Source organism: Rhinatrema bivittatum, chromosome 8 (genome assembly GCF_901001135.1).
Source record: "Rhinatrema bivittatum chromosome 8, aRhiBiv1.1, whole genome shotgun sequence".
Lineage (NCBI taxonomy): Eukaryota > Metazoa > Chordata > Amphibia > Gymnophiona > Rhinatrematidae > Rhinatrema > Rhinatrema bivittatum.
Genome location: NC_042622.1, coordinates 111,577,147 through 111,594,763, shown reverse-complemented (window position 1 = coordinate 111,594,763; position 17,617 = coordinate 111,577,147). Strand labels below are relative to the sequence as shown.

Sequence of the window (17,617 nt, the reverse complement as noted above, 5' to 3'; positions counted from 1 at the left end):
AGTGCAAGGTGATGCATATAGGGAAAAATAACCCATGCTATAATTACACGATGTTGGGTTCCATATTAGGTGCTACAACCCAAGAAAGAGATCTGGGTGTCATAGTGGATAACACATTGAAATCGTCGGTTCAGTGTGCTGCGGCAGTCAAAAAAGCAAACAATGTTGGGAATTATTAGAAAAGGAATGATGAATAAAACGGAAAATGTCATAATGCCTCTGTATCGCTCCATGGTGAGACCGCACCTTGAATACTGTGTACAATTCTGGTCGCCGCATCTCAAAAAACATATAATTGCGATGGAGAAGGTACAGAGAAGGGCTACCAAAATGATAAGGGGAATGGAACAACTCCCCTATGAGGAAAGACTAAAGAGGTTAGGACTTTTCAGCTTGGAGAAGAGACGACTGAGGGGGGATATGATAGAGGTGTTTAAAATCATGAGAGGTCTAGAACGGGTAGATGTGAAACGGTTATTTACTCTTTCGGATAGTAGAAAGACTAGGGGACACTCCATGAAGTTAGCATGGGGCACATTTAAAACTAATCGGAGAAAGTTCTTTTTTACTCAACGCACAATTAAACTCTGGAATTTGTTGCCAGAGAATGTGGTTCGTGCAGTTAGTATAGCTGTGTTTAAAAAAGGATTGGACAAGTTCTTGGAGGAGAAGTCCATTACCTGCTATTAAGTTCACCTAAGAGAATAGCCACTGCCATTAGCAATGGTTACATGGAATAGACTTAGTTGGGAGGGGATATAAAATAGGGGGAATAGTCCCCTGGTAATTACAAACAAAATGTTCATAGTGCCAAATCCCAGTTCTGGGTTTGATTTATCAAGAAGTACAGAAGAGTCTGAGGAAACTGCTATGCTCATAAAAATGAAGGTGAAAGCCTACATGGTTATTTAGACATTAAAAACAGTTTTTTATGTTGTAAGATCCATTGAAGCCAAGTGTATTACTTGGTAACAATATAATCGGTGTACGGGTAGCTGGAGGACAGGTAATAAGATTAGATTTTATTTGTGCTACTTGCCAGGTTCTTATGGCCTGGATTGGCCACTGTTGGAAACAGGATGCTGGGCTTGATGGACCCTTGGTCTGACCCAGTATGGCAGCTTCTTATGTTCATGCTGAAGGATCGCGGCACCTGTTTCTTATTCTCTAGTAATAGAGGAACCAGGGACTCACCTCACTTATTGGTCATTTTCTCCACCTCACTCCTAAATAAGAGTGAGCCTTTAAAGGGCAATTTCATATTTATTTATTTATTTCATTTCTGTTTTTCACACTTTTTTTCAGCAACTCAAATTCAAATTCAGGTACTGTAGGTATTTCCCTATCCCCAGAGGGCTTACAATCTAAGTTTGTACCTGAGGCAATGGAGGGTAAAGTGACTTGCCCTGGGTCACAAGGAGCAATAGTAGGACTTGAACCCTGGTCTCCTGGTTCATAGCCCACTGCTCTAACCACCAGGCTACTCCTCCACTCCTAAAGGTTAGACAGAGGTTGTAGCGGCTGACTAATTTCTCATAGCCGACACCTAGCTATTACCAAAGCCACCCCTCTGGCCGAAGTGCGGACCAAATTGCAGCCTGCATCTGCCAAAAAGGTGGATGCTGTGCTTCCATCACTGCCCTGGAATTCACACCAGATTCATCAATCTCCTGAGAGAGCAATAAACAAGAGCAAGCCACCAGGGAACAGGAAGCCATCTGCAAATTTATTGCATTGCTTCAAAGGCCTGCTTAAGGATAGACTCAATTCTCTTATCCTGTGCATCCAAGGCTGTTCCCCTTCTTTGGGAATAAGTCATCCACTTGGTAATGGCACAACTAAGTGCATCTACCTTTGGAAAATGTAATTGCTCTCTCACAATTGGGGTATCAACCCCCTTTAAAATGAGCTTCTGGGGCACCCCATTCAAGATCAATTAATTCTTGAATGGCCTCCATAACAGGGAAGAAGCATGAGGCTTTACGTAAGGAAATCAAAATGGGATCTCTCCTTGGCTCAGACATGGATTCGGCCCAGGAACTCCCAGCATCTTCAATGTCTGGAAAATCAGAGCCGGTAACTCATCTCTATGAAACTCTCTCAACATAGTTCTATAGGGCTTCAATCCGGGAGGAATTTCCCCATCCTCCAGGGAGTAAGGATCAGTCTCATCTGTGCCACCTGGGTCCCCTTTTGGGAAGACTGGCTACAGGCTTACCCCAAATATTATCCGCAGCACCTGGCATGGGGGATTTTATTGCTTGTGACCCTGACCTGTGAAGATTGGCTGGGGCCAGGGACTGCACCTGAAGGAAGGAAAAAAAATTCTACCCAAGAAAAGGCAGAAGGATCCATGCCAAAACCAGGGAACAACTGTTTGTGTCCAGTGAACTACATTTCCCCCCCCTGATGAACCAGTTAGGGGAGCTCCAAGATCAAGCAACCCTTCTAGCAGCTCTTTTTACATTCCTGTACCAGGCTAGGAAGAACCAGGCTTAGTAAAATCAGGAGGTGCTAATTCTCCCTAGGCCTCCAAACAGTGCTGACAAATTCAAGGGAACACCAAGTTGGAATGCCTGAATGACAAGCAATACATAGGGCAAGGTGCTAAAGTTTCTTCAGTATGGGCGCCAGTCTGTCAATAAACCCTAACAAGTGCCTAACAATAGTGCCTCAAAAAAATGAGGTGCTCACAGTTAAGGTGCACAACACTGTGCCTATGGAAGTGCCCAAACTGAGCTCCCCCAGGATGTTGAGATAATGCGTGCAAAGAATCAGATAAAATAAGGCCTTCACCGCCATGCTCAGCTTCTGCACCCACTTGCCTTTCAGCATTTGTTTTCTCTATTAAGTCCACACCAGTATGAAAAACCAGCTACCGGACCAAGGAACTCATCTGAAACGGAATTCAGCTCAGGAATTCTCAACTGAGAGAGGGACCATAAAAGGTATCATCACAGGAGAGCAGGGCAAATTAATGTCCTTCTTTTCTCCTAAAACTTAAAAGCAATCCCTAGTAGGGAGATGCACATCCACCATCTGCTGGAGGAGGAGAATACTGGTGGGCTGATGTCACTGCATGGGTATATTTACTGTAATGTCAGCTTTGCTCCATCTCCATAATCCACTGGTTTTGAATTCACCTGTCTGTACTGAAGAAAGCCAGATTCTAGGAACCTGCCTAAATGATAGAGATCAAGCTATAAAGGCAGGCACACTCCCTTACTTTGCAGTAAGCACTATAAGAATGACATCACTAGGAAAAATGATAGATATGCAAGATAAAATAGAATTGGGACAGTTTAGCCAAGAACACCGGGAAAAACACCAGCAGACAGGTGCTTTTGCAGGTATGTTACTGGAATCTTCCAGAGCTTTCAAAAGAGCAAAGCAATCAGTTTGGCCACTCGTACCTGGTAACTGTATAAATTCTATACTTTCTTGCTATTTTGTGTTCTAGATCTAGATTTTAGATGGAGATTCCTAAGAAATAATTGTAGTGGGTTCTTAAAAGTTCCTGGACCTGGAACGATGCTGTTCTGTGATCTTGCATTAGTGGTATGGTAACAAACCGTAAACAGATTTTTATACAAGAAGTGGCCCCAGTCCATGTTTTTATATATAAAACATGGACTTCTTGTATAAGAACCCACTACAATTATTGCAAAAATCTCTCTATATATCTATCTATCTATCTATCTATCCCCCCCTCCCCCCAACTCTGGGTCAGGATGCCTTTTAACACCCCTGACGTACTGAAAGTTTGGTTTGGATTAGACACTAAACAGAAAAGTTATTCCGGGGAGGGAGGCGGGGGCCCCGAAGGACATGTACGAGCACAGATGGTGATCTAAGTTTTATTCCCTTTGGGAAAAAAACAAAACCAAACCTAAAGAGCACCAATCTTCAGCAGCACACAACCTTTTATTTAAAAACATATACAAATTTAAGGTGTGCAACAATATTGCAACTGCCAAAAAAAAAGGATTCAATCAATTTAGTGTTTCCTCACCAAACATTATTTTAGGAAGGGCTCATGAACATTTCAGTAAAGTAACATGATGGGTCTAGTCTCATAGGGCAAGTTTGTCTATTGTACCCAATTCTGAACTAACATGTATAAAGCATTTGTTTCTTGCTAACCGAAATAAATCAAACCTGCACTAACATACGGTCAACAAATTTAGATTGGATTTTTTAAATTAACATGAATTTAGTGTATTTAAAATTATTTGTTCCCCACCTTTCCAACAAAAGCATAACAAATGATAAACAGTCAAATATAATTAACCCAAAAGTGTTTATTTGTATATGGTACACTTAGGCTTTCACGGCAAATTTGCGCATAGGGTACAGACGCTCTTTTCGTTGTTGTTTTTTGGTCTTCAGACTTTCTTCGTATTTGTTGAGTCGTCGGCGGATGGCACGGGTCTTTTTGGGCCGAAGGTCAAGAGGCTTGTACTTCTTTCCCTAGATGCACATAAAAAGGAAAAAAAAAATTTTTTTAACACATTCTCTTAAACATGCATTGTCTTAGTGTGCTGTTAAATTCTTGAGTCATATAGTCGGCTGCTCATCTGGATACATTAACCCCACAGCATTTTCTCATCTTATCTCAGCTGCCTTGATTCTTGGTGAATTTTGGCACCCCACCCCTTCAACGGATTTAGCCTGCTGCACAACATTTTGTCCATCCCATAATTAGGGGCCAAGATATATAAACAAAAGTTGTAACAAAATAAATCAGCTTTTTATGGTTTTCAATCTACTAGAAAACACTGGGCACCAGGCTGCCTAAAATTCAGGCCGATGCAATATTGCCGATCCCCCGGGGGGCCCAATGCAAAGTGAAATTGGGCTGTTGCGGTAAAAAGAAGGCACTAGGGGAAATTGTGCGCCCCTAGTGCCTCCTTGGCAGCAGGCACCCATGAGAGGTGGTTGTCAGCGAGTTAGGAAAACGGACGCTCAATTTACAAGTGCCCCTTTCCTAATCTGTGCACAGGCATAGGTTAGGAAAATGGATGGTCGTTAACTGAGTGTCCCTTTTCCTAACCGGACCACCGGCACCCTTTTTTTCTTGGGGTGGGACATTTAGAATTTTTTTTTTTTTTTTTTTAATTCCTCCGTCTTAATATCACCACAGAAAAACTGTATTTTCTGCTTTTCTGTACACTTTTTGGGCTCCTCCAAAATTAACGCCTGCAGAGTGAAAATGTGCACGTGGGGTTCATGACTGGACATGCATTTTGGACATGCAAACCCCCATTCCCTGTATGTACCAGGATCAAATCCCCTGGGGTTTGCCTCCCAGCAGATGAAGACAAAGGGTCGCCGACACTGGCACTTAACCACCTGCCACCTGCAGTCCTTCAGTATTTCTCTGGCTCCAGCAGATAGTGGTGATGCAAAACCTGCAATCTGAGAATTAGTTTAAAAAAAAAAGAAAAGTGTCCTCTTTCTTGTAAAGTCATGTTGATTCCATGGGAAGATCAAAGGCCCAGCAGGTGAAGGGCTGTGTTTCCTCAGTATCCTCGGAGCGGCGGTAGAGGAGTATGAGAGTGGACTGGCGGAAGCTATGCCACGCGGCCTCCAGTGTTCAGCATGTGGCAAGGCGTGCACATACCTGTCTAACTGGCCTTTGTTCCCGCTGCCTCTCCAGGGCAGAGAGCAGCTCAGGAACAGCAGGGAGAGCAGCAAGGAGGCATCGAAATACTGCGGGGATCACAGGCAGATGCTGCTGCAGGAGCCTTCCCGGTTCACACAACGATTTTGGCATTGTTTTACAGCAGCAGCTGAAATTGCGGGAGAGGGACTCCTCCCTCCTCTGCTGTCCCTGGCCGATCAGAGACCCACGGAGGCACGGGAACCTCTATCTGAGAAGGATGAGGACCTCCCAGGGGAGGTTCCTGAGGATGCAGGTTTTTCTACTGATTTTGTGCTACCGCTCCACAAGGCATATCTCGACAGGAAGGCTGCGGGATACCGCCTTTTCAGGCAGGAGGGCCTGCAGGATCCGCGGCCTACCAAGAGGCCCAATATGGCACAAGCCAATGTGGCGACCACGGTTCAGCAAGTTGAATCAGGCTATGCAAACGAGCTCTCGGGAGAGTTGGATGACGGAGTCTCTGGCAGAGGACGCCCCAGGTTTGGATTCTTCTCCGGACTAACAGGATCTGGACGACGGCGGGGCCAAGCTCCAACTGTGGTAGGAGACAACCCTAAGGTGGTTCATCTTTTCCACAGGGAAGATTGTGGCCCTTTATTCCCTGTGTCCTTAAGGAGCTGGGAATTAAGGTTGCTCGAGAAGAATCTGATCATGACAAGGTGAACCCAGTCATGGAGGGCTTAAGAGGGCCAGCGAAGGCTCTCTCTTTCCATAAGTCTGTAAAGACGCTAGTGCTTCAGGAGTGGGAGACTCCAGACACTGGTTTGAAGGTAGGTAGAGCAATGACAAGTTATATCAGTTGCCGGAAGACACGCTGGAATTGCTGCAGCTGCCTTCATGCCAGCTGTTACGAAAAAAAAAAAGACAACCATTCCTGCGACTGGTTCTGTGGCGCTCAAAAGATATGCAGGACAGGAAGTTAGAGGTCCATCTCAAAAAGGTATTTGAGATGTCTGCTCTGAGCATTTGAGCTGCAATTTGTAGCAGCTTTATGCTGGCTTCAGAATTAGTCTGATAAGGCAATGTCTGCCTCAGAGGCCAAGCAGGCCGAGCAGCTGGAAGCCATGGTGGCCTATGAGCAGATGCGTTATATGACCTCATCCTAACATCCTCAAATAGCCCTAACTTCTTTAGCCTTTCCTCAAAGGGCAGCCGTTCCATGCCCCTTATTTTGGTCACCCTTCTCTGCAGAGATGCAGTGACCAGAACTGCATACAGTATTCAAGATGCAGTCCCACCATGGAGCAATACAGAGGCATTATGCTTTTTGGAGAGGACTTAGAGGACCTCATGAAGCATCTGGGTAAGAATAAAGGCCATAAGTTGCCAGAGGAAAAGCCGAAGGGCAGCCAAGGTTCCTTCTTAATGCGGCCCCGCTTTTGAATGAATTGGGCTTCAGGAGGAGCCCAAAGACAAGGTTCTGGGAGGCAGCAGTTTTGGAACCAGTCCTTTCAGTACCAAAAGTCAAACAGAGATGGTTCCGGCCAGGGGGCGTCAGGATATAAAGCCGCCCAATCAACAGAGGCTGGTCCACTCCACTGTGGGGGGGGGGGGGGGGGGGGGGGGGAAGAGGGTTGTCTCTTCTTCAAGGAGTGGGCCAAGATCAAGTTGGACCAACGGGTTCTGAATGTGATAAGACAAGGTTACGCGTTAGGGTTTGCTAGTCTGCTAAAGATTTGTTCATGGTATCTCCTTGCACTTATGCAAACAAAAGATGGGTGGTTCGAGAGCATTTACGGATTCTGTGAGCCACAGTCCCCAACCCACGTGGGAACAGGAAACAGGAAGGTATTCATTTATTTTGTGGTCCCAAAGAAAGAAGGTACCTTCCCCGCCTGATCAAGGATCTGAAGAAGATGAACATGGCTCTCAAGGTTCCTCATTTTTGGATGGAGATACTGCGTTCAGCGATTGCAGTGGTGCACAAGGGAGAGATTTTGTCCTTTCTAGATTTGACCTAAGCTGGATCAAAGATTTGAGGTTCATAATACTTGGGACACATTTTTATTTTTGCACCCTGCCCTTCAGATTGGCGACGGCCCAGAGAACCTTCACCAAGGTGATACTGGTGGTGGCAGCAGCTCTCAGAAGGAGGGCATTCTAGTTCACCCGTATCTGGACGATTGCCTGATTCGGGAAAAATCCGAGTTCTTTGCAGACAGGCAGTGGTACTGCAGTGCTTAAGGTCCCTGGGTTGTGTGGTGAATCTATCAAAGAGTCAGTTAACCCCTTCTCAGGAGTTGGAGTTCCTGGGGGCATGTTTTGACACCAGGATCGGGAGAGTGTTTCTCACCAGAGAGCGTATCGACAAGCTAGAGGCAGATTCGCAACTTGTTGGACTGCGTGGTTCCCAGGGTGTGGTCTATCAATTGCTTAGAGATGAGAGCAGTGTGTTTCGCGCTGCATGCCATTCTGCCTCTTGCGAGGACGGCCGGTAAGAATTTTGTTGGACAACAATGGTGGCTTACATCAACCAATAGGGTGGTACCAAGAGTCGGGCGATGACTCAGGAGGCCCAGGAGTTAATTCACTGGGCAGAGTGACATCGGAAGTTATTGGCAGCTTCTCACTTAGCGGGGATAGACAATGTGCAAGCATATTTCAGTCATTGTCAGCTGGATCCCGGGAAGTGGAAGCTGTCAGAAGAAGCGATGTGGCTTATCTCTGTCACAAGTGGGGCATCCCATGCATAGACTTGATAGCAACTCAAAGGCATGCCAAGGCACCACGCTTCTTCAGTCGCAGAAGGGAATGTGGAGTGGAAGGAGTTGACGCCTTAGTACTCTCATGGCCGCAAGGGGTTCTCCTGTATGTTTTTCTGGCAAGGCTGTTGTGGGCAAAGTATTGCGGCGAATAGAAATTCATCTGGGAGATGAGATTCTAGTGGCGATGGATTGGTCTCGGCGGCCCTGGTTTGTGGATTTCATCAATCTTGTGGTGGACTGTCCACTGTGCCTTGCTCATCTTCTCAACCTGCTGCACCAAGGTCCCATATTTTTAGATCAGGCAGTTCATTTCTATCTCACAGCTTGGCTTTTGAGAGGAAATGTCTAAGATCCAAAGGATATCACGAGGATGTTGTCATCGCCACTCTGTTGCAAGCTAGGAAGACTTCAACATCATTAGCCTATGTGAGGCTGTGAAGAGTCTTTGAGACTTGGTGTACAGAGCAGGAGGGTCGATCCTACTCAAGAGTTGGTGGTACACATTTTGACCTTCTTGCAATAAGGGTTGGTGAAGGGTTTGGCCTTTGACTCTCTGAGTCCAGGTGGTGGCTTTGGGCTGTCTTAGAGGCAAGGTGCAGGAAGCAGCCCTAGCTGGGTTTTGCCTCTCTTCCAGCAGATGGCGACAGAGGGTTTTGCTGACATTCAGGCTGATACAGTAAAGTTAGTACACATTTGGCCACGTTTTCGACACGCTATATTTACCCCTTATACAGTAAGGGGTAATAGCACGTCAAAAAGACATGAAAAGGTTTCCTGTTAAGTTTGTTTCTACTAACAGAACATGCAAGGGTGAAAATATATTTAGGAAAAAACACTTCAGGTGACAATTTTTTTTTTAAGCCAGGGAAATTTTTCTCTTTTTTCACACTGCTGTTGCTAATTTTATTTTATGTATGCAATCTTATATTCCGCTACTGCCAACCAGTTCAGCTTGAATCATGACATGCATAACCCATAAAATCAAGGCATGATAGCAAATCTTTTCCTTTGAGTTTGTTTTTTTTTAATGAATTTTACGTGCAAAATTTTAGACACCCACATATGGGCTAGCTCCTGAGAATTTTTCCAGTCCTGTAAATTTATTAGGGCTTCATAGGACAAACCACATTTAAAAAACTCAAACAATTAATAAGCAAAATAAAAGCCTTAGAAGTGAGTCCTGCAGCAGACCATCAGCTGAGTTCATATTCTTGTAGGACAACCTATTTATTGGTTAACAAAACAGACCTTAAATATTAATTCATTAGTATATTCCTACAGCTGTGCTACAATAAAGCTTGCAAAAACTGATGTTGGCCAGAGTTTAAATATATTTATTTATTTATTTATTTAAATTAATTTATATACCGGAGGTTCCTGTATAATATACATATCACCCCGGTTCACAAAGAACAGTAACTATCGCTACAAATAGCGGTTTACATAGAACAGAATAAAAGAAGTTTTACATTGAACAAAAACAAAGTAATAAGTTTTACATTGAAGTCAGCATGTGTAAATTTCTGATTAACAAAGGAAGAAAAAAATAGATCTGAATAACTCGTTGTGGGCTTGAAAAGACTTTTCTTCGTGTTCTTGGCTCTAGGGGAAAGCTTGTTTGAAAAGCCAAGTCTTAAGTTTCCCTTTAAATGTAGAGTGGCATGGTTCTAAACGAAGGTCTGGAGGGAGCGAGTTCCAAAGTGAAGGGCCTGCTGTGGATAATGCACGTTTCCTCAGAACGGATTTCATAGGTTGTGTGATTAGTCTGTTCTGATAGGCGCTTCTGGTTGGTTTCACAGATGTGTGTAATTGAATTTGGAATGTTAGGTTGAGAGGTGCGATGTTGTGTAAGGCCTTATGTATCATCATTAAAGACTTGAACTGGATCCTGTATTTAATTGGAAGCCAGTGGAGATGGTGGAGAATTGGGGTGATATGATCTCTCTTTTTGGCATTTGATAGAATATATATATATATATATATATATATTGCAGTTTAGACATTAATTCAATGTTTTTTCCATAATATAGTAAATGATGGTAGTAAGATCATTTCGCCCATCCGGTCTTCCTAGTTATTCTGTCCATACTAAGGATTCAACCCTGCTGTCAGCCAGTGTATGTAGACTAACATTTCTTGCTATCCAAACAGTCTTGTGTGTGTTTTTCTCCTTAGTACAAAAACATACAAGATCCAGCACTCATTTTTCCCTTGCTAACCCCAAAACTTTAATGATCTAAATAATCAGCAATACTAGTGTGGCCACTGCCTAAACATCTGGCTTCTTAGGTTTGGCATGGTGTGCCAGACAAACCCAGCTACATGTGCAGCTGAGATTCCACTAGGACATATAGTTATTACAGTACTTGCAGCCTGCTAAACAGACCCATCTGCTAATCATTGTATTTGGGATATGCTTTTCCACTAAGAGTTCAAAGCAAGCTAGACATTTATGATAAAGACAGATACAATGAATCAATCATATGGCAGGTGACAATACAGTACAGACAGTACAAATAGAGTCAGGTCCAATAGGTTGAACAAGAGGGGTAACAGTATAGTTCATTATTTATTTGATTTATATTCTGCTTGTTGGCACTTCAAAATGGATCACAGGAGGGTAAAGTGACTTGCTCAAGGTCACAAAGAGTGGCAGTGGGATTTGAACCCTAGTTTCCTTGGTTCATAGACTGCTGCTCTAACCACTAGGCTACTCCTCCATTACCATTTAAAATCTAGGTCTGACAAGTTCATAGTGGTACAAGTGATTAGATGGCTGCATGCAGGCTTAATAGGGGTTCGTAGTTACTGGGTGAGTCTGAATGCTGCCTCAAATAACCAGGCCTTTACCAATTTCTAAAGGTCAGGAGCAAGTCTGATGTGAGGAGAAGGGACAGCACCTACAAAAATTCTTTCTGATGTTCATGATGCACATAGATCTTGGTGATGAGATCTCACAGCAGGTCCGAGACAATGACCGTAGTGGGCAAAGGAATATAGGGATTGCTGAGGTAGACTTGAGCTAGGTTTTTGAGGGATTTATAGGTCAGGGTCTTAAATTTAGTGCAGTATAGTGTTGGTAGCCAGTGCAGACTTTTCAAGACTGAGGTTATTTGGTCAAACTTGTGTACCCCCTCTATCATGCAGGCAGCAACACTGCTTTTTCTACAATTTTACTGAAGGGGAGGTTTGAAACTGGGTAACAGTTGTTCAGATCATTCGGATTCAGGCTGGCTTTCCTCCATATGCATCTGACAATTGTACTTTTTTAGGCCAGATAGTAGGTGGGTTTCTGCCAGCAAGGTGTTTCTGCCTGGATGCAGTGCAGTAGACCATGTTTAGCTTGTTTATTGAGCCAGGAGGGGCGGGGATCTTCCAGAGATTTGGTCAGTCTAAGAGTAGTGAGCAGGATATTAATGTCTTCTTTTGCGAGTGGGCAACAGTGCTTCACGAAGTGTGACAGAAGGATATGATTTGCCGGGGGGGGGGGGGGGGGGTGGGGGGTGTCAGCTTTTGACTTGGATGTGTGCAATCTTCTTGGTAAAGGCAACATCTAGTTTGCTGCACTGAGTCTCAGTAGTGAGGGACAGAGGTATAGGAGGGCAGGGCCCCATGAGCTGGTTAATGATTCAGAAGATTTCTTTCTGGGATTTTTACACTTGGTCGATTACAGTTGTGCAATAGGCTGTTTCAGTGACTGCTACGCAATAGACTATCTAGTGTTTTCTACAGTTGTTCCTATCAAATAATTTTGATTTCCATTCAAGTCTTAATTCAGTTCTCTTCAAAAGTGATCAGACCCTGTGTAAGCCAGGAGACTGGTGTTGAGCTCCTCGTGGAGATGATCTTCCAAGGTATGATCTTGTTGAAAGCTGCTTTAAGATCAATATTCTAGTAGTTGAACATGGTGATGATGGATGAGGCAGTCATTTATATAAGGGAAGGCTAATAGGAAGGAATCCTAGTCTCCATGTGATGTTGGGCAGACAAGTTTTGTGGCTATTTCCCATTTGGGTTTATTAAGGGTGACCATGTGGTGATCAGTCCAGGAGAGTTGGATGGTTTGTTCATTCTTTGGTGCAAAGTTGTGTAGTAGCTGTGATAGTACAAGTATCAAGTCAAGGGGGGTGGCCAGCCATATGTGTTGGCTCAGGCTGATAGAATCTAAAGAGGTTTGGAAATCCTGATTGAGGCTATGGTGTGGTTAATCAACACAGATACTGAAGACACCCCGGACCAGGGTTCTAGACGATCATGGAAGGTATTGCTAGCTAGGTACTGATATTTTAGTAAAAGGCCTGTAGGATGGGTGTTGGCCTGAAGGAGGATGGTTTCAATGCTATTTAGCTCATGAGCAGAGGGAAATTGTCATCCAGGCAAACCCGGCCATGTGGTTGCCTGCATTTTTGCCAGAATCTCTAACATTTCATATTATCCACTTTGGAACACATTCTGACAGCCTCACTATTGAAATCAGGTGAATGGGGCACTATGAATACAAACACATTCATGCTTTTTTTCTCCACTCAAACAGAATCTTTAATTTTACCCCGCTTCTCTATCCTCACCATATTCTTAGCAATACAGACAAAATCATCTAAAAGAACAACTAACACTGCAAACATCACAAAATCTTAGTGCTAAAATACCTCTAGTGCTACAAGTATTTAAGACAATTTATCTAATCACAGATAAGGAGGACAAGATTTTTAATTAGTACAATTGGCACAAATCTGTTGCATCAAACTGAAATATTGTCCTGTGGAGAATACATACATTAAGAAGAGTCCATGGAAATTGGCCCAGCATATAGTGTTACAAAGAAAAATAACAGAGACTGGCAATAGTTAACGGAAATAGGATTCAACAGCATCCTAGGGCCCTGACTTTTACGGTCTAGTAAACTAAGCATAGGGGTAACCTGCACAGAGTAGCAGATACTGGCATAAGCTTGCTGGGCAGACTGGGTGGATCATCTGGTCCTTTTCTGCCATCATTTCCATGTTTGTTTGTAAATAGAGCAATTGTATCAATTTTTAACTGGTGTTTCAGTTTTCTAAATATATTTCCACTCAATGCCAATAATTCCCACCCCTCCATAAACCAAGTTATTATAGAACCACTCACCAGAGTCCTGTCACCACAAACTGCTAGAATCAGATCGGAATGTATCCTCTGAAAGGCATGATTACACAGGTACAGACCTATATGCCATCCAACAGGAGTTCATTTAGCAAGAACTGATTCACACTGTATCTGCTGGTTTCAGAACAGTGCTGGGTGAATGCCTTGCACTACACAACTGACTACTTCAGCAGCACATCATAACACTGCTCCTTTGTTACATTATTTTCTTACAGTTCACACAGAACTAAGCAAAATAATTTGTGGCCAATACATGTCTTGCAGAAAAACATGCAGAAGAAAGCATTAAACATTTGTATTTTCCCTACTTACTTTATAGAATTTTCTCAGATTTTCTTTTTGTGTCTGATTGATGACAGTCAGTACTCTGGCAATGGATTTACGGACAACTCGACTAGATTAAAAGGGAAAAAACAAATGAGGAGTCACTTCTGAAATTCGTATTTTACCCATCAGTTCAATACAAGGATTTCTGCAGTGCTCTACATAGCTGTATAAAGCAAACTCCAAAGTCACTTGGATATTCCAGCAAAGACAGGTAAGGGGAAGAATGCCAGTAAAAACTTTACTAGGGGAAGTTCTAAGCTGTATTAACAGCAATTCCTAGAAAGGATGAAATGCAGGTAAACCTGTTGGTAAGAAAACAAAATAAACCACATGTCAAACGAGTTACCTTGCCATTTGTTTTTGCTTAGTGCAAAAACAAAACATTCATCTTTCCAGAAAAATGCAATCTGCATTCTTCCATAATATAATAGCTGAAAATCTGTATGGAGAAAGTGTACGGCACAACTATATCAATATTCTGTAAGAAAGGGGATAAGACTACATGCACAATTAGAGGGGTTTCAATACTTTCACGTTAGCCAGAACTTACATCTTGGATAGCTTGGATGCAGCTCCTCCAGTTACTTTAGCTACTCGGAGCTGGGAAAGTTCCACTTTAAGGTCATCCAGCTGCTTCAGCAGCTCTTCCTTTTTCTTACCACGCAGATCCCGGGCCTTGATCTTTGCCTAATTAAGGAGGAAAAAACAGAGTCAAAATCCAAGTGAAACTTAGACTAGCTACAAGCCAGTGACACACAAACACTATCCTACAGAAACATATGAACACTAGATATATCAACATCCTTCTTCCCAAGCTGCTCTTATCTGTGCCCTTCTCCATCACCAATCTCGGCTCTGTGCTTTCCATCATGTTACACCAAATGCTTGGTATAGCCTTTCTGAATGCATGCACCCTGCTCACCATATTCAAACCTAGCCTAAAATCTCATCTTTTTCAGTCCACTTTTATAACTTGAATGTAATTCTTCCTGAACATGGCCTTTCTAAACTTATCCACTAGCTGTTTTCTTATAAAAGTCTCTAAAGAGACCTAATTCCCTGAAGTGTTACTCAATGTGGCCCCTGCCTCAGTTAAGCCCACCCAGGTTAGTTCATCCCTTCAGGATATCACTATCAACTCAAAACCCCTAGTAGTCTGGCTTGATTAGACTGTAAACCCCCAAGGAACAAGGATTGAATTTTGTACATCTGTAAAGTACTGCATAGGCATTGTTGACTCTATGCTCAACTGCAGAGGTCAGTGCTCCCGCACAGAAGATAAGACCAAGTCTCCTATCTGATGGGGTAAGCAGGGCTCAGCTGCACAACATAGGTAAAGCTGTCATGAGAGGGGAAGGGGCTGCCATTACAGCAGTGACTGTTGCTGTCCTGAGTCTCAGACAAGGCTTTTCTCTGGACCTAAAGGCTAATTAAGGTGTGTGTGCCACCCACACATGCCAATAGGAAGGGGGTACATATATGAAAGATGAGAAAGTGAGTTAAAGACATCACATACTGCACATAAACACAGGGTGAAAATAAAGCAATATTAAAATGGTATAAATGCTAAAGACAGCAAAGAACCCCTATAAATGATATGAGTAAAGCAACATTAAAGTAAGGTTGCATGTATTATTCTAGATACCCATCACAGTACATACCGTAATTAGTACCTAAATTACACATGAACAAGCCTTCCAAAGTTTAATGAAATGAATTGGCAATCAACTACTGCACATCCACCAGGTTCGCTTTCCATTTATTCAAACATCTTTATGGGAACATAGTGGCTAAAAATGAGTGTATAGTGACTATTGAGAAAGTCAGTTTCATGCTTTTTTTTAATTTTATATCATCAATACTAGGCAGTACTTTGCCTAGCGCCCCGCAACAAGTTTTCTTTACCTTTATGTCTGACACTAGGCAATGTAAGATGATCAAAATAAGTAAGGCATTTTTGTAATGTTTACCTGATCATTTATCAGAAGTGTTATCTATTAAGTCTTTATTTTAATTTTTTTTATATGCCGTCGTTTCATGTTGATAATCACTAGTCCACAACGGTGTACAGGGTTAACACTCACACAACGTAGAATGAATTACAAAGGCAGGCAGGAATACAGGTGAACAAAGAGAAACATTCTAAGTCTTGTCTTTTATACAAAATGTAAAAATTCAAAAAATATATTTTTTAAAATTATCGACTACCAGATATTAATCTCTACTTCAAACTTGTTTGTGCTATGCTGTTGGAGATACCGATTCAGCATAGCACAAAACTGATGGGCTGAATGCATCGTTCGGAAATGTCTGCATTTCACTGTCTGTCTCACTCAATGACTCACGGTACGTTTACGAAAAGCTGAGACCACGGGCAACGGGAGCCACTTCCTACCGGAGGCTCCAATTCGGCCTACAAAGGCCGTGAGCAAATCAGCAGCACGGGAGACTTAACCTGTGACAGCTGGGCCGATTAACTACAAGGCGCTGTAGGCCGCCATTGCGCTCTCCCCTCCCTCCCTCCCTCCCTTCAATAAGAAACGTTTCCCGCCGCACCTTTTTCCTCCCTCCCACTCCACCCGTAAGGCCCAAACATCCAGGCACCCGCCCGCGGATCCAGCGGGGAGACTAAGACGTCAAACAGCGTGGATGGGTACGGATTTGTCCAGCCCTCCCGGCTTCTCTTACCATGGTGGCTACTGGCTGTCACCGGAAAAGGAAGTGATGCGACCTCAGGCACGCTCTAGCTGGACGCGGACTGAACCAACTGCAACCCGGCGCGCGAGAAGAGGAGGAAGCGCGTACTCACTTATTTCCACCCCTTGAGATGTGGTACGGTCAGCGTCGCTTTGTGTTTTTTAACTTGGACTCATAGAACGCCGGAAGTCGCACGTAAGAAGGCAAGATGTGCGATGCTGGATCAGATCTGCACCCCCCTGTCTCCCAAAAGTGATTGGGCCGGGTTATTAGGACGTACCGGGTAGAGCCCAATGGGAAAAGCTATACCATGTTTGTTTCCTGGAGTAAGAGGTGGCGATGTCAGACTCTACTTGGATAATGTGTTAAATAGACCAGTGTGCCAAAAACGCGTTCAAACTTTTATTTATTGGACTCAGCTATATTATATGGCAACAAATTCCACAGCTTATTTGTGCATTGACTGTAAAACAAAATACTCTTAATTTTGTTTTAAATCTGTTACTATGCTCAAGGCAATCTGCTGCCTCAGATGAGGAAAGAGATGGTGCTCTCTCCCCTCCCCTAGGCGTGACGCAGCGCAGATCAAATCTGTGAAGAGGGTGAGGGTTCCCGCTTTGTAATCTAGCCTTTTTGGTGATTTGAAATGCTGGGGAAGGCGGGAGGCAGGGTCAGGGGTGCCCAGATGGGTGGCAGATAGAGTGCTAGTAATATTTCAGGAAGCTGGTAGCTTGTCACACTCCTAGGAACTCTCCCACCCTTCCTCAACATTTGCTCCCAGGGGAAGTGGATGAATGTTATGTGTTTGGCTGTGAAGCACTCTCTCCAGGCCAGTACAAGGGTATTGGATACCTAGGTGAATCTTACAACCTTCTGCCCAGTCCAAGCCCCCAACCCCCTGGCCTTCTCCACACACAATTACAAAATATGCATTTATAATAGATTTTACATGAAAAATCATTATTTTGAGGTAAAAATATAATGTACAATAAGTACTTTATGTGGCAGACCTTCCCAGTGTGGCCACCAGATGTCACTGCTCCTGTCATTAGAACACACTTACAAGCTAGCTTTACCC

At 43.5% G+C, this 17,617-nt stretch overlaps 1 protein-coding gene across 1 annotated transcript; it reads right to left on the bottom strand.

Moving 5' to 3' along the window:
- Positions 1-4,281: 4,281 nt before the first annotated feature.
- On the bottom strand, positions 4,282-16,679 carry RPL35 (ribosomal protein L35). Its single transcript, XM_029612370.1, has 4 exons — positions 16,531-16,679; positions 14,393-14,529; positions 13,828-13,909; positions 4,282-4,470 (listed from the first exon to the last, which is right to left on the bottom strand). The coding sequence occupies exons 1-4, from the start codon at positions 16,531-16,533 to the stop codon at positions 4,321-4,323; spliced, it is 372 nt and encodes a 123-aa protein (XP_029468230.1). The 5' UTR covers positions 16,534-16,679; the 3' UTR covers positions 4,282-4,320.
- Between the last annotated feature and the right edge of the window lie 938 nt (positions 16,680-17,617).